We start from the raw sequence: 25,222 nt of genomic DNA on the forward strand, positions 1-25,222 counted from the left end.
AATCCACTATATTTGCCAAAAGCCTTTTCTAATGTCGTCTAAATTCAGAACAGGGTTTAAATATGTTCTTATCAGGTTTAAATCCAGTCTAACCTGCAAAACATCCAGCCTGAAATGGTTTGAATAGATTTGATTTAGTACAAACAAAATCAAACAGGGTATAAAACTGGTCTACTGATCTGATATAATCAGTCACCTGAAAATTAATGTATCTATAGTTTTTCCACAAAGTTACACCAACACTTAAATGTTTAGTTTAGTTATTTAACATGCACTGTTAACAATTTCCTGTAATCTGTTCTGATGTCTGTTTCATACACAAATGATGCTTTATCAATGTGCCCAATAAAATAGTTGAACAGCATTTAAGCTCCTGTCATCTCTGAGTAAAAAAAGAAATCCTCTTTCACTTCAAGTCACTTAGATTTTTGTCTTCTTGCCATCTTAACATCAAACTACAATCAGCTGGGTCTGATTGTTCTTTTTACAGTGTGATTGGGAAAGCACCTGCCCTCCTTGTGTTTCTCATTTCATTTAATCATGTTTTTAATCCATCTGTAATTTATAGTATGAAAAAAGGAACAAAAAGAATGAACCTTCATATCTTGTTTTGAAGCTTTATAGTGCATTTCATGATATTTCTCTGCTTTTTCTCAAAGGCACATCCAACTGTGCCAAAGGCAGCTGCTTTGGAAGTTGTCACTTTAGTCTCAAAGTCAGTATTTGAGAATAAGATGATCTGTTTCAGCTAAATTTCACTCACATATGAAGATATCTCATCTGGTTATGTGGAGAATTTCTTCATACGTATCTTTTTGTAACAGAGAGTCACCTGAAGTTTATGAATTCTCTTCGAGTTGCTCACCACACGTTTCTTTTTCTTTTTCTTTCAAGGATCCAGACCTTCTTGTAATCTTCTAAACTGGTCTTGATTACTAGTTCTCCAGGCTATCCGAGGGGCTTCCAAAGCTTTTCTTTGGACACTGATTTCATTTTCACTCATTTTTAATCCAGTCCGTTTTTAGTTTTTGTCCTTATTCCCGACTATTTTCAGAGCAACATGCAATTTCTTTTTCAAGAAACGTAACACTGACCTATGAATCATTCAACATAGATGAACCATTTTTGTGTTAACATTAAAAAGACAACTAAGAATCAACTTTAAATAGTATATTTTGTCACTTTGTAACTAACTGTTGCAAAGACAATGCGTTGGCAATTATTTAAGTCCACAAAAACAGTTTGACAGATATAAAATAGTATCTTTGCACTTACAAGTTGATTATCAATGAGCTATTGGCTGAAAACTCACTTAATTTTGAGTGTCAGACTTAAAAAAAAATATCCACAGAAGACCAAGAACAGTATCTGAAAGTGATAAAAAAAAAAAAGAAATATAAGAAAAAAACTCCAGCAAAGACCTGACACAGGACCTGACAGATGCATCTGGCCCCTCAGTTGATCCATCTACCTTTCACTGAAGCCTCATCAGAAATGGTCTCGATGGAAGGGTGGAGCTCAACATTATTGAAGCAGTGTGGGATCATCTTGACAGAGAATGCAACAAAAGGCAGCCAACATCCAAAGAAGACCTTCAAGAAGCCTGGAGAACTATTCCTGAAGACTAATTAAAGAAATGACAGAAAGCTTGTCTGAGAGGGTTCAGACTGTGTTGAAGAATAAAGGTGCTCATATCAAATATTGACTTTCAAGCTTGTTAGAATTGTGGAAACTCTGCATTATATATGTTTTATATATATGTTACTTACAACACGCCACACTTAATCTATCTCTGTTTTATAAAGAAATGAGAGGTGGTTCTACCAAGAACCAATATCACTCTGCAGAAAAATAATGCAAACAAGTCTTGTTTGTGAAGATACTTTCTGTTGTAAGTTAGATGAGACAGCAAAGGTTTATTTTCATCATTCAGAATAAAACTGAACTGAACTCTATCGTGAACCAAGCTATCATTAGTGAGAAAACAATAATACACAATTAATACAAATTAAATTAACAGCATGGCATGAAAAAAATTAAAAATTTTGTTACTCAAATAATTTAATAGAATTACAATACTGTAAATAAATAGCAAATAATGAAATAGAAGAACAATTTTTAAAAAAAAGTTAAAGGCCTCCCACAACATTGAAGTATTCTACACTGCAATAAACTAAATAAATGTATACAGAGGGAACAGGCAACATTTGAACCCCACCAAATCCAAAAGATAGAACATATATGTAGATAAAGTTTCATCATCAGCAATGTGTCTTTATTTAGGCTCAGGAACAACCCAGTCTCATGTATTACAGGCCTGCTCTGCAGATGAGCTCACACCCACGTTTGCCAAAGGAGGAGACAGTCCAGAAGGAGTCGAGGGGGAGTTGAGGATTTGATCACAGTCAAACTTATCAATCTGGTCCAGTGAGGTTCCTCTCATTGATTTAGCTGTCCAGTCAGGGTGGGCTCTGAGCTTTAGGATGAAGTCAACCGGTGTTTTCTGAAGGATGTAAGAGTCAAACGAAGTACCACGGAAGAAGGCCTGCCTCTTGAAAGACTCCAGATTACGAAGGCGGTTCACCGGGTTCTTGCATAAAAGCTGAACCAGTGAAGAAGGAAACTAATGAGTATGCCGATATTTTATTCTATAGGCTCAAATGTATGAAAATCAAGTTTATTGACCTCAGTAAGAAGTAAGGTCAGAGCAGAGCTGAAGGTCTTTGGTAGAACATAAGGAAAATCTCTGACTTTCCTCCACATACTAGTGTGGTCTGGCTCTGCAGCTACTGGAAACTGGAAAAGAGAAACAACTGCATGGAAATAAATTTAAAAAAAAATAATATTCAGTGTATAACATGTAAAGATCCAAGTAATATTACCTCTCCTGCCACCAGTGAGAACAACGTAATGCCCAGAGACCACCAGTCTGCCGCATGGTTGTACGGACCCCCACTCAAAACCTCAGGAGCTGTTCCAGCAAAACAGGAAAAAAAAAATCATGATAATTCAACACACATCAGAAAATGAAAGGACGAAAAATGCAGCACAAGGAAAGAAAAAGAAAACACACAGAAGAGAAAAAATATCCCTAATAGATCTTAAAGTACATCACAAATGCACCATTTTCTTAAATGGGTCAACTGAATCCTCAGGGAGGAAGACGCAGGTGTAGTTCTAATGAGGAGGGCAGGGTTGTAATTCAATCACAAGAAAAAAAATGAATAAATAACCAATCCACAGGACACAGTCAGCTCAACCTGCCACTTCAAGTGAAAGTATTCTCTTGAGAAAAATGGAGATCTTACCCATGTATTGAATCGTCCCACATATCGTAAACGCTCGTCCTCCTCGAAACAGACAGCGTGACAGTCCAAAATCAGACAAACGGAGGTGACCTGAATCCGGACAGAACACACACTGAAACCGATTTTCTTCCTCACACAGCAGCAAATCTTGTTTCACGTGTTCTGTGTATCACTTGCAGCTGACATACTATTAGAAGTTCACAATATATCTAAACTTTTTGGCCGGACGTTGCTCCTGAGCTGCCGTTGTGGCATTTTGTCAACGGTGACCTGTTTGACTTGTGTTAACCATCTAAGTGTATGGATGACCCAACTTATTATTTAATGTAATTTAATCGAACAAAATGATAACACAGACGGATATTTATCTAAACTTTTATCAAATGAAGGCTTTAAATACAGATGTGAATTACCTTGATCACTTAAGAGAATGTTCTCCATCTGAAAAATCAGACAAATCATTGATTTTATGAGTCAAAAATATAGATATAGGAAAATTCAACTTCTCTAAATTGTGCATACCTTTATATCTCTATGGATGATTCCCAAGTCATGCAGGAATCCTACAAAGACAAACAAAAGAGAGATAGCAGGGAATATGAAACATAAATACAAGTTATAAATCTCTTCTAAGAAACTGTAGACCTCAACCATTTCTGCATCAACACAAGTTAAAACTAAAAGTCAGTATGATGAACTTTGTTTAAAAACACACCCAGAGCACTGCCCAGCTCTGCAGCAAAAAGCCGAACCTCATCCTCACCGAACTGGCCCTTCAGCAACCAATAAGTGTACAAGTCTCCAGCGCTACAGTAGTCCCACACTGGAAGGGACGAGACATGGAAACGTCTTAGGCTTCTGACACAAGCAGATGATTCAATGCAGGTCAGCGCAGTCTGAAATAAAAGATTAGAAAGGAGCAAACTACAAAGAAAACAAAAGAAGGCAAGGTTTGTTGCTGGGGGAAGGAAAAGTCAGGACTACGGTTGAGTCAAAAACACACTTGTACTTCTGTCTTGTTTCTCTCCTACTAGCTGAGTAACAATTAATACCAGTTTGTAATGTAAATCTCAATGATTGTTCCTGAAACTGGGGAGTCATGCAGCAGCTGCAGCCACACGAGGCATTTCCCTGCACTCTCATTAGATGGCAGTAAACCTCTTTAAAATCTAATACGGACAGTAGTTCCACTGCTTGGCTGAGCAGCAGCGCTTCTCATGTTATTTCAGGAACAAAGAGGGAAAACTTTACTTCTCAGGAACACAAAAAGGATAGCAGAGGACAGCAGGGTCGGACTGAGCCATTGTTCATTTTTTGTTAACTCACTAATGAAGAGGTGGCGCTGCGTCTGCCAGCAGTCCTGCAGATTGTGGATAAATGGGTGTTTGAGCTGCCGCTGAAATGCAACAGTCGACACACACAGGTTGACAGTGAATATAACAGCAAGAGATGGGCACTGAGCTTGAGATGATTCATTTAAGGACAGGGACTGTTGAGACAACAGACTTTCTCTACTCTACAATAACTGAAGCCCCTGAGAGTAAATGTTTTTTTTCTTCAGGCATCATCAGAATTTTCTTCAAAGAGCTTTAGATTTTATTCTCGTAGGTCACAAATCTTTTTATGTCCGCCCTAAAGTTGACACAGAGTATTTTTCAAATGAAGACCCCCTCCCCCCCAAATTATAAGATGGAGTTTAAGAATTTTTAAACTCTTTGTCCGTAACAGAAAACAGAAGCAATTCAATCAGGAGGGGAGAAAGTATCTCAGCAGCTGTGTCATGCCTGGCATCTCAACAGTAGTCTACCACTTTGCGAGGTTCTCTCAGCCCAAAACTGCTTTCTTTTGCCATTAGGGGTCTGAAAAAGATAACCAGATCACTGCCACAAGCTTCTGTTTGATTGGTGGAATTTGCAGCATGAAATATACAACATTTCAGTGTCTCATTCTACACATTTTCATCTAATTATCCACTCATGGGTTTTCACAGTGTTGCAAAATGAAATGGCGAACACAGCCACATTATAATGTGTTATTTCAATGTGTCACGCTAAGTAGGGTGTATAAAGCAAGTAGAATCTGGATAGTTTCACCTCTTTCTGACACTCAGAATATTCTACCTGAATGATGACTTCCTCTTTTGACTGCTCCAGCACTCCCTGCTTCAAAATCTCTGACTTTGGTAGAACCTATGCATCAATACACACATGTTATTCAATGGAAATGACTGGACACCCCATAGCTGTGATCAGTACAGTTGAACTAACCTTAACAGCATAAGTCTTCTCTTTAGAAATGTCCTTTATCTTCAGGATGGGTCCAAATGACCCTTTGGCGATGAAGTCCAGGATCTGCGAACACAGAAATACATTTACATTTGTTGAGTGCAGCATCATCCTAAATGCTTTGATTAAAAACCAGAGTACCTGGTAACGCTCATGTGTTGGAAATGTACGGTACGGGAACTCTGGCAGAAAGACAGAGAAGAGAGCTGGAGGGGTTCCCTCTGTGCCCGATGTCTCACCACCTTCCTCTGAAGGGAGCAGGAGACTGGAGAGGGGCAACTGGACGTCCACTCCCACAGACCGAGAAAATATTGCTGAGAGCCTATGAGCGATGGAGATCCCAACATTTGAGAGAAATCCATGACTGAGTAGACGCTGAGCAGCTTGTCCTTCTCTCTAAAAGGTCAACAAAAGTAAAGACTTTTTAACAGGTGGGGAATATAACCAACTATATACTGAGGTAAATAGTGCATTTTAATGTACTACACCTATTTAACACTTTTAGAGATTGTGGTTTTACATATAAATGTAATTGTCAACTGGAACCACTCAGATAAACAATGTTATATGAGGGTTAAGCAGTGCCATGGATGTAATGTGTTGTAAGTAGGTTGCAGAGCACGTTATGCCCTGTTAAAGATGTGGCTGTGGAATACCTCTACTGTCCTTTCATGGCAGCAGGACCGTGCAAATCTGAACACGTGACTGAAACCATGGACTCTTTAAATTAGTTTTAAGAAGAAGAATTGATACATAAGAAATTAAACACAGAGAGAAAGGCATCAAAAGCTCATTCGTAACCGCTGCATAGATTCACGCAGAACAGGTCATAATGATTGAATGATATCACTAATACTAGATTTGGGAAGCTTCATGTTTTTGCTAACGAGTCATTTTTGGAAGAAAAAAAATTGATTTATGAGCCATTTCTGTGTCTTCGATGACTTGCTGGTTTTTGTGAAATGATTTTAGTTGCAGCTGTGTATGAATGTGTTTGTGTTTCAATAACACAAAACTTTGTGCATAAACTAACATTTAAACTGTGTACAAGAAAACTGGGTAAACTTGTAGAAAGAATTCATTTAAAACGTTTTCCTTAGCTGATGCTGAATTGATCAGCTACAGAATCCCGCTTCCACTGAGCTTCTTGCTGCAGGTGTGGTGGAAGGTCGAACTCCACTTATCTAATCAATAGCTCCATTTCTGTTTCCACCACAGCGATATGACGCGGAGCAAAGAAAGGCGAGCAGGAGCTGAGACAGTTTACTGCACTTAGACACTGGACGAAAAAATCTTTCTACATTACAAATTCTTAAATGAAACGCTACAGCGACAGCTGCGTTTGACATTTAAAGCATCAAACATGCAAACAACTCCAACATGCGACTCACTGGTTCAGTCACCTTGATGCTTTTACTGATTTCGCCGCCCATTGCATCCTCAGGAACTTAAAACGATTTCAGGAACACATCCAGCGCTTCTTCTGGAGTCCTCTGTCTGAGTAAGGTGCAGGAGAGCCTCGGTCTTCACATGCACGAGTTTAAAGTGCTGCTGCGCGTCAGATGATGAAAAGCGCTTCCAGCCTGTTGGCGCAGAGAAGTCCGGAACGAGAGGAGCTCGATTCCGCTCCAGTTAAAGCTGTCAGACCGACGATCAATCATCCCTCTGTTCACCAAAAAACGCGGACCCGTAGACACAGAGAGGCTTTAACACTTTTATTGACGGATAAACAAAAAGCCACAGAGCGGATAGAAGTGTGGAGGCAGCTGCTGAAATGTGATCGTTTAATTGAAACGTTAAGTGGGCGAAATGTGAGAAGCTGTTACACAAGTGAGCCAACTGAAAACGACCGTGTGGTTACAAAAATATCAAAAGACTTCGCATAAAAAGTGCTTCAGTGTTAAAATTACAAAAAACACACATTAGCTGCAACATTTCTTTTGCCACAATACCACCAAGTGTCACATCTTACAACACTTGCTGCTTTTCTTAATCAATTGCACTGAGGTGAGGTACAGTAAAGCAGCACACTGAGGGATGCAGCAAATCTAAAATCTGTTGCAGGAGAAGGCCATCCTGTCAGAGCGACAGTCATGCAGCCATGATCAACTTCCTGAAATGATAAAACATATCCTGATATATTCATCTGTAGCATTCAATAATCTAATTCTTACAGCCGTCTGCGGTAAAGGTGCTTTCAGTTTATTCTACGAGACTTGTGATATTCAGCGTGTTCCTGAGCCAGCAGGAACAACCGTTCTCGTTCGTGCATCAGCAGAAGCAGAGGAAGGTTGAGCAGTGAAGTGCTAGCTACACACTGGAAATCTTCCTCGCTACATTCACTGCAACCACAGTGGTAATTGTTTCCCGAGTTGCAGAGTTCTTGAAATGCTAAGTGACGTTTTAATGGCACACAAAATAAACTAAATTACATATTTGGTCATAATGGTGCCCTGCTAATCCTGGAGACATCTGGAGACTTTGCAGGGAGTCAAATCAGAGACACAGCAAGAGTTACTGTTCAAAATCAACATCAGCAGGCTCATGTGATACAGTAAGGTATTCCCGAAACTACACGAAACGCTTCCATCGTCTTCTAATGTGACTCAAAAAGCTGGAGTGATGTTTTGACCCTTAACACACAGCTGCCGCTGAGGGTCATCCAGTCGAGTCGTGGCTCTTCTCGTTTCACTTGCGTCGACTGAAGATGCTCTTCTTGCTGGAGCTCTTGTCTGCGGTGCTGAGGCCGATGAGGAGTCGTGCCTTCTCATCTTCCTCCTGCTGCTGCAGGCTGTTGTCCGACTTCCCTTCAGACACTTTACCTCGCATGTCTGAGCCCGAAGCCGGCTTCAGACGCAGCTTCTCCTTTATCATCTGCGCCACAGGAAGCAAAGAGGACCAGTTTAGATAGAAGAAATATTTTGATGTCGGCGCTTTTTCTTCTCCTAGCTGTACATTTTTACCCCTGAGAGCGCAGTTGGCATCAAAGGATAACATTAATGTGCAGGAAACAAAAAAACACATTTGCCTTCAAATAGGAAAATAGATTTTTAAAAGTTTAAAACTTGTTTGATAGTTGAAATTTGTGTACCTGAGCTACGAGTGCTTTTCGGCTGTCCCTTTTCACAGCCATGGCAAAGTCCAGCCACGTCCATGTATTGTTATGGTACTCCAAACAAGGCAGGACCAGATTCAGGTCTTTCCAGTCCACACTGCTCTTTTCTCCCTAAGGAGACATTTCAAAGTACACCTTTAAATCATCCAGAAGTTAAAACGCGATGAATACACACCGATTCATCCGTGTCCTAACACAGTCAAATGTTTTCTCTTTAAACTCTGTTTCAGTCTCCACCAACTCCAGGCTCTTCAGCTGCTAAATGACACTACTTCTGTGACTGTGAGCAGTTTGGTGATGGGGAAATATTTAAGTTTGTTTTTTGGTAAACAATAGCTACTGAAATGCAGCAATGAGAAGCAGAAGAGTCGTAGACCTAAGTCTGCTTGATTAAAAAACAATTAGAAACTGAGCTTCATCGTGGATGTGAAGTTGAGACAGAACTGGAAGAACATGACCTCAGTATATCTCGCTTTCCTGCTGTTTAATGTTTTAATGCCGCCAGTTGAATTTACGAAGGCTGTCCTATACGCTGGACAGAGCAATGTTCACAATTGTCGTTTACAACTCAATTTATATGTTCTCATTAATATTTACACAACTCATATATGTATGTAGGGCTGGTGACCTGACCAGGGTGTACCCCGCCTCCTGCCCACTGAGAGCTGGGATAGGCTCCCCTCTCTGTTCATTCAGTTTTCAGTTAATTTCTCTTTTACTTAGGACATCTATGTGAGGGTTTTCACCTTATAAATCGCAGATATACTCAGATATAATTGCAGACTATAGGGTCCAGTGCTTGCATGTTGCATACTGACAGAAACTATTTGAACAGCGACTGGCAGGCTTGAGTAACAGCGGTCATGTGCAGGAGCCCACCTTGTAGCTGACACATAAAGGCACTTGGGGAATCTTGATGTAGATGAAGGAGTTATTCATAGCAGCTCGCTCCTTCATCTTATCGATGTCATCAACTGGATGCTGAGGGAGGAAATTACACAACACTCATTACTCTGTCTTACAATGAGTTCCTGAATATCTGGGCTGACACAAAAGGCCTCCCCACCTCTGGAGGTTTCCTGAATGACCTCCTGACCCCGGCACTGCGGTTCAGTCCTTGGGTGACACTTTTACTGGGGCCCATAGCACCCATGGTGTCTTCTGACAACGGCCGGGGCTTCACCGGGATACCTGTGGCAGAGACCACACTGGCATCAGCGCTCTGGCCTCTGAGTGACTCTGCAGACTACACCCTATACTCCCACAGAGTCTCCCACACACACATTTCTCAAGGTCACATCTAAGAGGGATGATGTGACACACGTGTAATTCAATTCCACACGTTAGTCAGAGAAAATGGAAACTATTGATTGTTTTTTTGCTATAAAAAGCAGAATGGTGGTCACACCGAGACTGCTGCTCATCTAACTGTTTTCATTTTACAAAAACATACCAGTAGTGACCAATCTAAACTTGTCCTCCTCATCAGCGACTTCCTCCTCTTCGACATTTCTTCCTGGGAAGAAAAATCCCATCATTCGTTTGAAGAACTGGTACATGAGCTGGATGGTGAGAGGCACCACGTTCACCTGATGATGCAAACGGTTATTATTAAAAAACAAGTATCCAACATAGCTTAAATGCAGGTTTCAAGGTGGCTGCACACGATATAGTTCACCTCAAAGTGCTCCTTCACGGAGATTCCTCCCACAGGGGGGCGCACTTTGCTGAAGATACGCAGAGCAAACTGGCGCCCTGACTGGCAGTTACTCTGAGGACGAAGCACAACCTAGAAAAGAAGAGTGGTTTACTGTTACTGAAAATAAAGCTCCCGTAATACTTGGTTGAAAAATGAACACGGCACGCCACTGATGATATGAGCACAGCAGGTACAACACCGTCACGTTAAATGAACTCAAAAGGCTCGCTGACCATACATGAATGTATGCATCCTCGAGTTTGCATGCAACACAGAAAATGAAACTCTGAAGAGCCATTGTATGACCCCATCTGGACAAACAAGATGGAGTCAACACAGACATGACAGTGTTGTAACTGTCCCAGCAGTGTACATACCCTCAAACGCTGCACAGGGAAGCCAAGCAGAAATAAGTTAACACAGGTTGACAACTTCCCTGAGCATTGTTCTCTAAAATGTGTTTGGAAAGGACGTCATTGTCTCTAGAGATGCTGTGTTAAAATTCTCATTGGGTTTAAGTGGAAAACATTATGTTAATATCAAACTTGGCATGCCATAAAGGTGAGAAACACACTCCAAGCTAACTAAATGGAAGTTTATCACTTAAATTGAATCGGTCAAATCAGGCCAGTTTATTTACCTTGTAAGCTGCATTTGGCAGCAGGTTGTTCATTGTGAACCATCCAAGTTCCAAAAGATGTTCTGCTGTGTCGTCAGACTTGTTCAGCTGGAGGAAAAAGTGGTCAACATTTACTATACAGGAGTGAGAGATCTTGTATTTTCAAAGGGAGAGCATTGTACACAATCTGTCTGAAGATTTTGAAGCAACAGGTAGAGATAGAAAGGATTGTTTTCGAAGTCTGGGTGGATTACAAGTCAAAGCTCACCTTACTGTACATGAATCTCTGGAGCTCTAGCTCAGCAATACCGAGCTGTCCGTCCTCTTCGGTCAAACACCAGCGGGCCTGCGCAAAGTAGATCTCTGTCCGCCGCACCACGCTCACATCCTCTGGGGGCTTACGCAGCTCCAGCTTGTTTGCCCGCTGCAGCTGGAAATCTTTAAAGCACCTGCACAAGAAAATACATTTATTTTTACTCCGGTGTCTCGTCTTTTCATTACTGGATGTGCATCATAGCTGAGGTGAGACCTGATGAGGATGTTGAGCTCTTCACTCTTCATCTGCATGTCGTTCTTCTCCTGGTTCAGCTGGTTCTGCAATCGAAAGTTGATCTCCATCAGCTCGTCTCCGCTTAGCTCCTCCATTTGAGCCTGTAACACATCATTTGTCCCCATTTATTGCTGCATCTATGAAACAGTATATCTGAAACAAAAAGGTGGTTGCCAAAGATCTATGAGGCAAAAATGGCATATCTCTGCATGGAGTGCAGTGTATCTTTAAAGTGTTTGAGGAAACTGGACAAGTGGAGGACAAAAGAAGAAGTGTCAGGCCTAAAAGAAGTTCTTAAGGAAGGGGAATTAGATAAAACGGCTAAGGTAGAACAAATGATACAAGAACTGGACTGAAAATCATTGGCAACAGGCGTTCTGGAGTGATGAATCCTCCCCAGAAGTTGAACAAAAGGCAGCCAACATCCAAAGAAGAGCTTAGGGATGTCCTTCAAGAAGCCTGAAGAACTGTTCCTGAAGACTACTTAAAGAAATGACAAAAACCTTGTCTAAGTGGGTTCAGGCTGTGATGAAGAGTAAAAAGTGACTTTTCAGTTTGTTAGAATTGTCTAAACTCTTACTTGATATACTCAAGTAGAAAAAAGCACAGAAAAATATTTTTCATTATACAGCAGTAACTAGAGTTAATGATAGTCAGTTAAAACATTGTGTGGCTCACCCTGATGTTGGAGTAAATCTGTTTCTCGAGGCGTCTGATCTGAGCGAGGTGTTGCCTGACCGCCTCCTGTAGATGCAAGATGCTGCTGCGCTGCTCCTCTGGGTTGCTGGAAATTTCCAACTGGAAGCGCACACGCTGCTTTTTCTCACTGTGCTCCTGAACACACCACACAGAAGATGGAAACCCAGGAGAGGGGCAAAGATGAAACATTTAGATGTAAATGGAAATCTTTTGTAATCAGTGATCCTTCACCAGCCGATGCAGACTACCTTTCGTCTGGGCTCCACGTGTAATAACAGGTTGTTGACAATGTCCAGGATCATGGCGTACTGAACAGGGTTAGTTGATATCTCAAGGTCATGGTGAATGAGTGTGAAAGTGTCCACAGCCCCTTAAGAAAAAACAAAACAAAAGCACAGTGGCACTCTTAAAAGTTTTGTGAAAGTCTCAGTTCTGTCCCATGTTACCCCTGGAGTAAGATTTCCTTTCACCACACTTGATGTGGGTCTCCAGGCGATCAGACATACCAGCCTGTTTTTTCAGCAGGTCCTCTTTCTCGTGGTTGTTCCTCAGCTCTGGAGGTTTGATCTGCGTGGCCAGCTCTGGGTTGATATCATGACTGTAACTGATGTAGTGCATCCGGCAGCTGCAGCGTGAGATGATACGCTGAACCTGCTGAGACTCATTCACCTGAGCAGGCTGGTTCCAATCTACGGTCATCAGACAGAAAGTGCAACTGTAAATCAGAATCACTTCATGTGTGCACAAGAAAAACTGAAAAAGAGAAAACATGTGATGCAACAGACTGCTTTTCTCTATACAGTGCACACAAAAGCCTCTCTTTCTGCTTGAAGGCAGGTGTTTTTACAGCAGTGTGGTCATGTTCTTTTTGTTTTAAACACACTGTAGGAAGAAGAATTTTAGTAAGAGTACTTCCACACCTGTTGTAGTGCTAACCATTCCTCCTACCGCCTGGCCACTCTCCATCAGCTCCAGCACTGAGTCCAGGTTACGCTGCCTGTGCTCCTCTATGTTTTTTACCTGAACACAACAAAAGGAAAAGGACAAATGTATAACAAAGCTTGTGTGTAGTGGCTTACTTGTTGAAAAATCTACACAAACGTATACAGTGTTTTCAGCTTGCAGGTATGTCATTGGCTATTAATCTGCTAATTGTTTTCTTTAGTCTATGACATGTTGAGAATGGCTATTGCAACCTCTTAAAGTCAAATATCTTTGTTTAAGTTGTTAAGAACCATCAATACCCTGTAACTACAGATGAGAACTAACCCTACCTCCAGCCACAGCTGCCTGTCCTCTTGCTCAGAAGGGTTGAGCTCCATGGTGGCAAAGTACTGCATGCCGTCCAGCAGACACGTCCACGTGGTCTTCTGCTTCAGCGTGTCGTTGTACCAGGAAGGGTGGTGCTCACACTGCAGCAGCTGAGCTTTTGCTGCGGACACCAGCACGCAACCTGCTGTCTCTGTGCCACGCAGCATCATCTGCGTAAAGCGAGACAGATTTAAACACCAAAAATCTCAGATCATTGTGATCATTGCATTTATTGAGTTCATCCGCAGAGTTGGACTTCATCAGTACTTACTGCGTGATTTTACAGCCCACCTTCTTAAAACATGAGATCTTTCATTACGGATTTTGCTTCCAATAAACAGGAATTTAGATTAGCAGTTACTTAATGTTTGGCTAAAACTGCTATCACCGATTAAGTTACCTGACAGTTGACCAATTCAATAAACCAGTTGCGGTTATACACATCATCGGTCTGGCAGGCTGCGATGCCGCACAGCTGGTCACTCACGCCCGATTCCTCCTCTGAAAACACCACAAACTTGTCTGTTTCCTCAATCAGCTTCTGCAGCATCGATGCCCCTAACAAGTAAGATGAAAAATAACAATTTAGTGGATCTTAAAGCTAGGTTGTTGTTTTTTTCCTTGGTAGGAATCCTCACCTTCATTGTGACTTTTTTCGGCTCGATTGACAATGGGCACGACTGGTGTGGCAGGAGCGGTAGTAGGAGAGTAGTTGGAAGGAGAACGTTTGAGCTTCTTGGTCTGCAGCTGTGTGTCGATCCTCAGACCCTTCAGTGCTTCGGTGGAGAGATTCCTCTTCAGTACAGATGCCTTTTTATAACCGTCATACAGCCCAAAGGCTATGTTTCTGTTTGTGGTTGTCCAGGAAGCACGAAGGTCCACCAGGCGCAGTTTGTGAGTGTAAGAGGCATTAGTTTCATCCTTGGAGTTTACTTCCTATAAGAAAACATTGAAAAATATCTTATTTATTCTTTCGGGTGCTGGTAAAATAAATCTGAACTCCAACTTTAGGCCTCTGGCCTTTACCTCCTCCATGCGGATGCTCTGTCGCTGGTAGCTAAGGGATGACAGGCTGAGCAGATGAGTCTTCTTCACCTGAGCATTCATCTGGTGGTCAGCCGTCTCATCCCAGGTGGAGGCCATCAGGTGAACTGTCACCTGAGAGAGTTCACTCACCATCTGAGTCACATTCCATTCAGAAATCAGCCTCCTCATCACAGTGCCAGCTGAAAAAAACAAACACAAACACAGATTAACATTAAAAAAATGCTCACTGCTTCATATGATTTGGGGAATCTAAGCCATGAGCAAATAGGAATAAGATGCTTTAATAAATCATGATTTCTACCCTGTGGAATAAGTCTCTGTGCCCCACGAGTAAAGACGTGGCCTTTGTTGCACTCCACTTGGATTCCTCTCTGCTGGGCGAAGGAGGCCCAGTAATGCACCTTTAGGGACACGTGGTACAATGGACACAAAATGCAGATGAAGAAATCAAGAGGACAAAAATCAAGAGTCTGTTCACCAAATCTAAATTAAATGGTAAAACCATCAAGCAGGCTTGTAAAAGGCTGGTAATGGAGTGCAAATTAAAGAAAAAGAAAAAAAGTTTACTTGTAGTTGAGGGAAAGCGGCTGTGTAAGACATCTGTTTGTAGTGCTGACCAAGCTTCTTGCGGACCGGCCTGAGGCTGTGGAAGAGCTTGCCTCTGCAGATTGGTCGAGATACACTGGTCCAGGTGGCCCAGAAGTTCTGCATCCAGCGCAGAGTACTGCTGTACAGCAGGATTCTCGGCTGGGAAGGTTCTGCAAGGAAAAACAGAAAGGTGTCTAAAGCAAAACAGGTACCCATGTATATTGTGAGCTTTCAGCAGGAATGGTTTAGCTGAGTTCAATCTACAAAAAGTTGCACAAACCAGTGCCATAAAGCTGGTTAAGATCCATGGTGATGGAGAGGTTGAGATTCTCAGAGCGAAAGGCTCTGTAGGAGTCGTGAGGCTGTCCTGAAGTCACATCTCCAATGTTCTCTGCACAGCAGAGCATCACAGCATGGTGGTCATGGGGGTTGCCATGGCAAAGCCATTGGAGGTCAAGAGTCATACACAGGTTGGGAAGGTGTAGAAAACAGATATCGTCATACCTAATATGGAAAACAGGGACTTTTATTATTAAACTGTTGTCTACAAATACCATTACCTTTTTAAGTCTAAGTACCAGAGCTTACTTTGACGCTGTCCTGACATTTACGTCCAAATTCCCTTTAAAAACAAACTGCCCAGGGTTCCAGTCAAAGTGCAGCTTGTTCCATTCCCAGTGCAAGTTTTCTGTAGTGTTGTAGGGGTCCTACAACAATGCAGACTCGAATTAATGAATGATTAAGATTATTTAGAAGAAAATTGTTTCGATACACTTTTCTTTTTGACTGATGTTGTTGTAAAAAGATAAACTGCCACAACTATAAACTTGCTAAAAGTTTCCCCGTAGAGATCTAGCACATGAGGGATTTACAGGAGCAAAATTTGTGAGGTACAATGTTTTACCTCTGTAGCCAGCTGATGAAGATTTGCATGATCAATGTTCATGACCCAGCGTCCGTGTAGAAGGAGACGGCTTTTGTCCCACCAGGCCAGAGGAGGTGAAGGATCAACTGTGGGTTTGGTCAACAGGTCGACCGACTGCCCAATCAGAGTCCAGGCAGGGTCCCAACAAGGCCCCCACACAATGGTGTACAGAGAGATGTTGGCTGCAAAAGAGTAGCTTCGTTGTTAAATGTAAACATTAAAAGAACATCTAAGCAACATAAGCTGTGGGTTTAACGATAACCACAACGACTTGTCATAAAACGCTTTTTCTTAAAGAAACTATGTTATCGTTTTGACTTTGTTTCTGAACACAAATTATGCTACAAAAGTGCAACCAAAAAATATTTTCTAATATTAAGAAAACAGCATTGAAGAAAACAAAGGCCATAGCTTACATCTAAAGTCATAGTAGAACTTCAGTGGTGGCATATTTCTGTGGACTGTCACATCTCCCCAAGGGGGACCAAGTGGGACAGTCATTCTGCGATGAGCTCTTGCCTGTCCGTCCTGCTCCGTCCCAATCAGACGGCCCGACAATTCCCATTCTCGGATCTCGAAGAGGTAGCGTGGGTAATCACGAATTCTCACTGGCACAAAGCAAAGGTGGTAAAAAATAAAAATGAATTAATCACTTTGCATTTGCTCTGTTAAGTTAAATCATACGGCCTTTCATATTTTTTTCCAGTTGAATCTTGGCTTTGGCTTACCCAAAAATGCAGACAGTTTGAACTTGACAGCTCGACACCACTGGACTACCAGAGGGAGTCCATCTCTGGGGAAAGGACTGACCCTGTCAATGTCTCTCAGCTGCTCTCTGACTCTCTCTGGCCCATGAAGAGATTGATCAGCCAGAACCACAAGCTCTAAGTCTGACACAGTCCAGGTCAGCAGAGACTTCCTCATGGGAGTGTTTGCATAGAGGCGCCGTGAGCGCTGTATGTAGATCTCAATGTGCTTTTTCTCCAGTGAACTGTAAAGCTCTTCTATCTTTCTGGCAGGCAGAAGTTCTCCATGCTGCTTTCGCAGATCTGCCACCTTCTTATCCAGAAGCTGCAGGCGCTTTGCGCTTTCTTTGCTTTCATCTTTCATCAGCTCATAGTTGTCTCGCAGCTTGATTTCAAAGATGTCATCCAGGAAGACAAATGAGAATTGGCTGATTTTGAAAACAAGGTCAGGAGGCAGATGTTGAGCTGCAGACGCCTTGCTGGGAGAATGGAGAGTTTTCAACCACTTCTGCACGCTAATGGCCATGTCAAAAGTGTTCGAGAAATTGTATTGGTAGGGGAACTCGACTGCCACAGACGGGCAAGTGAAGACCCAGACAAGGTTGTGGGGAGTGGTGAGGAAGGGGAACGAGTCCCTGTGCAGCTGCATCTCAGTCAGCTCAGCATGCATCTCAACATCTAATCCGTTAAAGGAGACAATGTTGTTGCCGTCAAAGTTGAAGACAAGCAAAGGGGAGTGGATGTGCATGGAACCAGTGTGCTTTGCGACTGTGAGGGAGTCGGTGTGCAGCAGAATGTAGTTTTGCTCACTGACATGGGCTGTTAAACGAGTAGAGCCCATTTCAACACGGACAGACAGGCTTCTGCTCTGACCGGACACAGCTTCACTGTCCAAAGTTGTGACGGGCTTGTCCTCTCCTGTCTCTCCACAAAGCATACACCAACAAGCCTCAGCTTCAGTCACGTGCTGATATAAGATCATGTGGTCTGATGGCGTCCACTCGACAGTTAACTGCTCTTCACACTCAACCTGTTAAATGAACAGATACAGCTGAAATATCACAATTACACTGCATTTTTCTAAGTTCAGAAAAAACTAAAGCTATGATTACCTGTAAGGTGTGGGTGGTGATATGGTACCAGATGGTTATTGTGGTGAGTTGGAGGACAGGGCTGGGAGTTTGGGATGCAGGGCAACATGTTTCCATGTTCTCTGTGACAGTCTTAAGAGCACACAAGCTCAACCCCTGTAAAGACACCCTGGAGCTCTCAGCAGAGCTCAGGACTCTGACAGTGTCCATCCTCAAAGCCACAGCTCCTAAAGAGAACACCAAAAAATGAAAGAAAACAGATGAAGATGATGCTAGACTGTCACAGAGGAGAATATTTCGTATTATGTTCTTTGGGCCTACAAAGTAATACAGACACAAATGAATGATGAATGTATTTTTCATTCGTTCTATCAAAGCGGCTGCTAATTAATCAATTACTCCCTCAAGGGTTAGATCCATCAATAGGTAAAAAAAAAAAAGCCTCTGCAATCGCCTCAAGCCAAAGTGCACAACTTCAAATTTGTTTGACAAACTGTCCAAAACATGAAGTCATTTTGTCTACTAAGAACAAATGTTCACTGTTAAAATGCTGAAACTACATCCTGTTTGGCATATTTGTTCAAAGAAGAAAGAAAGTATTAAGTAGTTCTTCTGTTCATTGTAACCAACACTGCAAATGTCGTCAGCTCTGCAGAAATAACATTTGTATCTGACGTTTTCAAGAAAGCCGAGCAAAGAAATGAAAGTGCATTTCGGTCAAATGATTATGTGCTGCACTATACAAATACTTTACAAACAACATTTTCATTGCACAAACATCTAACCTGCCACGTTAGAGAGTGTGAAGACATTCACATCCTCCAGACAGCAGTCCATCTTAAAGAGCAGGTGCAACTGTGAGGAGATGATCGGCTGGACAGTTTTGTCACTGGAGGGAGATGCTGCTGCTACATCTGACAGCTGTGGCTCCGTGTCACGAGTAACATTCATGAGGGACAGCAGGCGGGACAGACACAGAGCACAGGTCTCTGAAAGCTCCACTTGAAGGCCCTTCAGACTGGACTCCATGCTCAGACTTGGAGACTGGCTACTCGACTCCTCATGAGGTCGGTTGAAACTCCCCTGGAGGAAGAGGAGATTAAGAATGCATGAGAAAAAAATACAACTAACAAGCTCACAAAGCAAAGAAATTTCTCTCATTTGAAGTAGCAAGTTCTCAAAAGTAATGATGTAATCTGTAGTTGGAAAAGCTGGCATTTGTAAAGGCATACTGTGTGGAATAACATCAGTTAAAGTACCACGGAACTGGCATGTCAGTTCTCTAAGTGATGAGACATGAATGTGTAACAGTGATTTGAACTGACTGGTGTTTTTTTTTTTTTTTAGTCCTCACACCATCGTGCTGTCATTGGCTGATGTCTGCACACCCTCTGCTCAAATCCTACAACCCAAAAATGTCCTGAACACAACAATATAATCAGAAACTATCTGATCAGGGTTATGGATGTTTCTCCAGAGAAACAGACCATCACACACTTCTACTAGGTCTTCAGAAACAACTGGGTGAGATCACTTTAGTATAAGCCCACGAGTAAAACGGGTTGTTATTAGGAAGTAACTGTGTAGCTGTGTGTGAAAAACAATCTCCAGCATCACTGCATGTACAATAAAACACGTTTTATTTGTGGTCCTACCTGAAGACTGAGGGAGTCTAGAATTAGGGCTTCACCCCACACATGTTTACCAGGAGGGTGGGGTGCCTGTTGGATATGAGACCCCTGTCCAACTCTCCACCAGAAGTTGTCCAGGGACAAAGAAGCCCGTTGGTGCAGATTCTGCGTATCTGAACTCTCTCTTTCAACTTTAAGGTCGGGTAGATGCTGCAGTTCTACAGACACAGAGAGGATGCAGTCACATTACAATGCTACTCTGAGGTAAAAGGTTTAAAATTGTTCCAGTAGAGTGACTTAAGTCAGTCTGAATAAGATTAAACTGTGGTGAAAGCAGGCTAAGTTCATGTGTAACATTCAAAAAGGCACCCTGAAGAAAGACTTCATCTAAAACTATGATTCACACAATGAAAATGTATCTTAATGAGAAGCACAGGAAGTTACGTAAGAACATCGAGTACTACTGCTTAACACAGTGAGATAATCTTATAGCGGCAGTATCTTCATTACGAAACACACAAACAAAAGTATAGGACGTTCACCTGCCTTGTTGTGTGCATGTACAGGTGCAGCACGTACCTGCACCAGCAGAAATGAAGCCAAGAGCAAAAGGTGTGGTGTCTCCTAGCTGAACAGACACATTGACGTTAGACACAGAGGAGGTGATCATCACGGGAGCATCCAAGTGAGGGAGGCGCCTGAGGAAAAGGAGGGCGGGCAAATAATCTAATGGACTACACAACAAAATAAAGTAATGGGAAAAAAAATAAATACAGCGAATGATGCACAAACGTGGATAAGGAAGAGAAGGTAGAACAAGGTATTAGGACATCATTTTCACCGCAGTGGAAGATGAAGACAAGGCTGAAGACATTATTTGAATTGTACACCAAGAAGAAGAAGATCAGAGCGGTGGAAAGCTGAGAGTGCGGTAAAGTCTGTTGTGTCTATGCAAGAGGTGACTTTCAATGCTAATGGAGGCGCTGCACCCTCTGGTATCAGCTGTGGTGACTTTAACTCAGGATAGTTTCACTCTGGTTGGCAAGTGCAAAGACGCATGGGAACTTTGTTCGATTCAAGTTGAAATCGTTTATGAACAGTGTTAAATTAAACAACGAACAATCACAACTGTGAGATTTGTACAGTTTCAGTCACTGTTTAATGGCCAGGGTGTATGTATGAGAGTATGACAAGGTAATTAGAATATATCAAGGGTAAAATTTGTATTAGTCAAGGTTCCCTTAAAGTAAAGTGGTGACCTCTCAGAGAGAAACCTTAATTATTAATTAATCCTGTAAACATTTAAAGGAGTTCTTATGAAACATGTGCTTACCAACACTGCAAAAAAAAAAAGCTACGATGTTCTGTTTTTGCTACTTGCCTTTTCCTGTGTGCTTCCTTCCTGTGGACTAGCTGTTCCCATGGAAACAGATTTAACCAATGGGAGAACTCCTGGTGACGATAGTGGATGATGCAAGTGTTGACTACGAATGATCCTGAGATGTCAATTGATGTAACCTATATGTAAAAAGACGTCAGAGACAAAACAATTAAGACTGAAGCCAGCTTCACGTTCTTTAAGGCATGAGAAGAGTCATAAGTGAGGAGCTACTGGCAATGAGAGAGCAAGAGAAAGGATGAGGGTACACGAGAGGGGAGACAAACATACAACGAGCATGAAAAAGCACAAGAAGACGACTGGACAAAATTTTGTTGACGTTTATCAAGAACACCTTGTGTTAAGGAACTTTGACCAGACTCTAAACCATCTGCCTCACCTGCAGAACTGTCTTGAGAGTGTTCACACAAAGGATTCGCTGCCTGCTCTGAGAAAGAAGAAGTCCATCTGCAAATTAAAAAAAAAAAAAAAACAGAATGAAAGAGAACATTTCATTCACAGCTTTTTACCGCCAACGCGGCACTAAATCCGGTGGCCGGCTGTAAAACTAACCGTCAAGTAGGAGCTCCAGGCTGCTCTGAGGGAAGCTCAGCTCAGGAGTGAAGCTTTTCAGAGGAAGCTGCTCACTGTCGTGTCCATAGCAGAGCTTTAAAGACTTCAGAGTCCAGTTCAGGTGTCTGTACAGATAGTTATCAAGTCAACTCTATTTATACAGCACTTTACCAACACAAGTGCAACCCAAAGTCTTTTACAAAATAAGAATTTAAATAAAACAAGAACACAACATAAAAGATGATAGAAGAAATAATAAAATGTGAATATAAAGACTAACAGATTAAAATAATTATAAAACAATTTGCAAATAGCAGAAACACCTTGGCTCCTATCAGCAGAATCTAAAAGCAACAAAAGGGTTAAAAATTCAACCAAATTCAAGGCAATGGTTCTTAGAGTATATATCCACCTGACTGCAAAGTGTTGACTCACCGGTTCTGGCTGTGCATGGACAGGGTTACATTTGTATTATCAAATTCCACATTGACTTTGTGTGGAAGCAGCTGATGAAACCGTTCAACAGCCTCAGTCTGGATGAATTCAGCGTTTTCACCCTCTGAAAAGAAAACAGCGGCGGTTGTTTCAAATGTTTGCTTAATAATCAGGTAAATATGTGCAAAATCAAAAGTGAAACACGTTCAATTCTCAAACATTTAACAAATGCAGTCAAAATTTTAGTTATTTAGTTGCGTGCCTAAAATATTCTAAAAAAGTCACTAAACTGAGAAAAAACATAACTGTAGTTGAATTTGACTTGGGAGATAAAAGCAGCAGAGCCCTTTGATGTGATCTTATCCACATTTTCTAGCTGTTTAACAGAGCAGCTAAAAAAATACAGATGATGGAGAGCATCCAGTCATGTCAAAATAAACTAAAGAAGCTGATGGAAAACAACTATTAATGCAACTAGAAATGATGGCAGTCAAGCCTGGCATTCTTTCTTCATTTACCACCTCAGCATTGTTGAAACTAACTCACTTACTTGGCCTGGATTATTGCACCATCTATATCAAATCATGGTAAATTGACAGTCATGTTTTCCCTAAATTCAGTTTTTGAGCGTGTGGTGACACAAAAACAGCTTTCGCAAATAAACTGACAACTCAAAATCCAGTTTACATGACTGAAAACACAATGGAATTCAGGTTCTTTGCAAATCAGGTTATGGAAACGTGCCTAATATGCATTTTCTTTTCTTAGCAATATCGAAAATATTTTCCTAAAAACTATATCAACACAGAACACAGAGACAGGAACAAGAGAGAAAGATGAGAGCAACATTTGGATTCCAGGTTAGAACAGGAGGCAAAGAGGAAAATAAACAGATTTTTTATCAATTTCTGGGATTAAAACCCAAGATTGACATGTTTTCCACAAGCGTATCTTATGATTTTGATTCTCGTTTTTTTTTGTTTAAGAGTTTAATCCCTGCTCACCAGATACATGAAGATCTTGCTTCTTGTGGGAGACGGGGGGCAGCAGCAGTTGGCTGAGGAACAGCCCCTCGTGCAGCTCTGCTATAAGCGTCCTCACACTCAGGGACAGACGACCTGGCTTCATCTCTGGTAGACTCACGTCCCCTGACAGCAGCAGGCTCAGGGCCAATTCTGCCAAACATATGTCCTAAAACAAAGAGCATGTCAGTCACATATTTATTTTCGAGTTTCCATGTCAGTCACCATATATCAACTTACCAACTGGCTGCTTTTGAGCACTTTACTGGTTAGCTGCCCAACGGAGAAGTTCCACGCCAATCTGCCAAAAAATATGCAGCAAACATGTTGAACGTTTGTACTTTGGTGTTGGAAAGAAACAACAAACAGAAAAGGACTTACCTTTTACTCTGGTGGTCGAGTAACAATGTGATGCCTGTGATGGTCATGTGCCACAGCGATTCTGACAGCGCCAGGTTTAACACCATCACATTGATTGAGCTGACATGGAACGACAGCAGCTGTAAGCAAAAGGCAGAAAGTGAGATGCTGCCAACAAATCAGTACAGACAGTAGTGTTGACCTAGTGTGACCCTTCATACTTGTGACAGAAAGTGGAGTGTTGTGGGGCTGACTGAAGGCTTCCTTGACTTCTTTCCATGGCTCTTCTTTATCAGTGGTCCCAGCGGTGCTTGCAAGTCAAACCTAATTCGAGTGTCACCAACACACAATGCCAGATATCTCCTGAAAAACAAACATGGCCAAGAGTCCAATATCTTTATTTATATATATTTGTTATGACTTAGCGTCTGTTAATTACTTGCTGAAAAGCTTCCCTGACAGAAATATGAACACTCACGGTAAATCTTGATTTAGGAGTTTACTTGAAATCCATATTCTGTCAATTTCCTGTTGTAAGAAAAGTTAAAGTTATGGCAAAGTATGACAAAACGATCACTTTATATATGGAAACGTGCGACCTAAAATAAGGTGTGGCCATTACTGAAACAGACATGTACTTGTGGGACATGGGAGCGTCCACATTGCATGAGCTCATGGGATAAATGTCATGTAAACAGAGGTTGTCTTACCAGAGTATGCTGGGGGTGAAACTGGATACTAACTCCTTGGACAGAAAACAGCCCTACTGATTTGATCTTTAGATCAGCATTCAATGCAGACTGGAAAAGTCGCACGGCCAGGGTGCAGATGAGCCATCTGGTAGCAAAAGACAAGAGCAGAATTATTGGACTCAGTCCTTATAAATTCTTGAAATTAGGATTTTAAGTCATTTCCACTTCAATTGTGATATCTTCTTAACTGTGTTAGCAATCATATATGTGTAAACTACACATATCTTACCTGAAAATGATACATAACAACACAATCCCCAGCAGAAAAATGAGAAGGAAGGACATCAGTACGAGAGACATTGTGTCCCAAGTTGTTCACACCTAAATCTTGGACATGGGTCTGGCTTCTCCTTATTTGCTATCAGATGCTGTCAAAGAGGAAGAGGTTCGATACATCACATTCATTTGCTTCTGGAAAGACTTCATTCACTGACTGGCTGTGTCCAGTAATATCGAAACTGTCAATCATCGTTAAAAAGTGAATAAACATTTGCTATGCAAAAAAGAGCCTTTAGTAGTGTGCTAATGTCCACAGTTAGCCTCACAGTGCTAACGCTGCTAAGTAACTGCAAAGTAGTTACAGAGTGAATTAGCACGTAGCTGAACTTTATCAGCTAGCCAACAGTGTGTAAAAGCTTAACCCGAGCACATTCTTCGGACACTTGTCACCAGACAGAAAATAGTCACTTTTAAGGGGAAGCACCCTTAGCCCAAAGTAGCCATGCGCGAAATAGTTAAATTACCGCCGCGTCACCCAAAAAAAAAAATCTGTGGCAAATCTGTACTAGCAACCCAGCATGCTAATGCTAACCTAGCACAGCTGCAAAACTGATCTACATAATCTTTTAGTAGCCACTATACGTGTATGTGGTCTACGCCGGCTCCTTTCAATGAGAATACTCACTTACACTGGTATTCAAAGCACCGGGTTGTTGCTACACTTCATAATGCTGCAGAGAGCTGTTTCACCTGACAGTTAACTCTCTGCTCAGTCAACACTGAGATCAGGTCCGCCCCGTTTAACTCGGCAGATCATTTGACATTCAGTGGAAGCTGACCTGGCACAGCCATGGACAGCGTAAGGGCAA

General features: G+C 41.8%; 2 protein-coding genes across 2 annotated transcripts; both read right to left on the minus strand.

The window, feature by feature from the left end:
* Positions 1-2,020: 2,020 nt before the first annotated feature.
* On the minus strand, positions 2,021-7,026 carry LOC140314737 (ribosomal protein S6 kinase-related protein-like). Its single transcript, XM_072393096.1, has 12 exons — positions 6,985-7,026; positions 5,735-5,989; positions 5,576-5,659; positions 5,429-5,497; positions 4,635-4,704; positions 4,024-4,131; positions 3,831-3,871; positions 3,722-3,749; positions 3,309-3,398; positions 2,883-2,971; positions 2,686-2,796; positions 2,021-2,602 (listed from the first exon to the last, which is right to left on the minus strand). The coding sequence occupies exons 1-12, from the start codon at positions 7,024-7,026 to the stop codon at positions 2,303-2,305; spliced, it is 1,287 nt and encodes a 428-aa protein (XP_072249197.1). The 3' UTR covers positions 2,021-2,302.
* Positions 7,027-7,293: 267 nt separating this feature from the next.
* LOC140314147 (bridge-like lipid transfer protein family member 2) lies at positions 7,294-25,139 on the minus strand. Its single transcript, XM_072392219.1, has 40 exons — positions 25,043-25,139; positions 24,364-24,502; positions 24,093-24,219; positions 23,861-23,910; positions 23,604-23,745; positions 23,404-23,522; positions 23,263-23,323; positions 23,005-23,191; positions 22,001-22,124; positions 21,566-21,690; positions 21,393-21,460; positions 20,996-21,132; positions 20,194-20,312; positions 19,639-19,832; positions 18,769-19,066; positions 18,005-18,210; positions 16,875-17,922; positions 16,563-16,754; positions 16,126-16,328; positions 15,810-15,928; positions 15,502-15,725; positions 15,201-15,391; positions 14,935-15,034; positions 14,613-14,812; positions 14,225-14,522; positions 13,987-14,144; positions 13,550-13,756; positions 13,196-13,295; positions 12,782-12,964; positions 12,524-12,645; positions 12,255-12,410; positions 11,556-11,677; positions 11,295-11,475; positions 11,048-11,134; positions 10,387-10,497; positions 10,162-10,297; positions 9,775-9,899; positions 9,588-9,689; positions 8,685-8,819; positions 7,294-8,467 (listed from the first exon to the last, which is right to left on the minus strand). The coding sequence occupies exons 2-40, from the start codon at positions 24,432-24,434 to the stop codon at positions 8,282-8,284; spliced, it is 6,714 nt and encodes a 2,237-aa protein (XP_072248320.1). The 5' UTR covers positions 24,435-24,502; positions 25,043-25,139; the 3' UTR covers positions 7,294-8,281.
* Between the last annotated feature and the right edge of the window lie 83 nt (positions 25,140-25,222).

This window comes from Leuresthes tenuis, unplaced genomic scaffold (assembly GCF_036924035.1).
Source record: "Leuresthes tenuis unplaced genomic scaffold, fLeuTen1.0.hap1 SCAF_9, whole genome shotgun sequence".
In the NCBI taxonomy this organism is placed as follows: Eukaryota; Metazoa; Chordata; class Actinopteri; order Atheriniformes; family Atherinopsidae; genus Leuresthes; species Leuresthes tenuis.

Coding starts and splice junctions, on each gene's coding strand:
- LOC140314737 (XM_072393096.1), bottom strand. CDS start 7,026: ATGGGCGGCGAAATCAGTAAAAGCATCAAGGTGACTGAACCA. Junction 5,498..5,575: donor AGAAGACTTATGCTGTTAAG/GTTAGTTCAACT, acceptor ATTGATGCATAG/GTTCTACCAAAGTCAGAGAT. Junction 4,132..4,634: donor GCAGCGCCACCTCTTCATTA/GTGAGTTAACAA, acceptor CGTCCCTTCCAG/TGTGGGACTACTGTAGCGCT.
- LOC140314147 (XM_072392219.1), bottom strand. CDS start 24,434: ATGTCTCTCGTACTGATGTCCTTCCTTCTCATTTTTCTGCTGGGGATT. Junction 16,329..16,562: donor GTTCTACTATGACTTTAGAT/GTAAGCTATGGC, acceptor ACTCTTTTGCAG/CCAACATCTCTCTGTACACC. Junction 12,965..13,195: donor AATGGTTAGCACTACAACAG/GTGTGGAAGTAC, acceptor TGATGACCGTAG/ATTGGAACCAGCCTGCTCAG.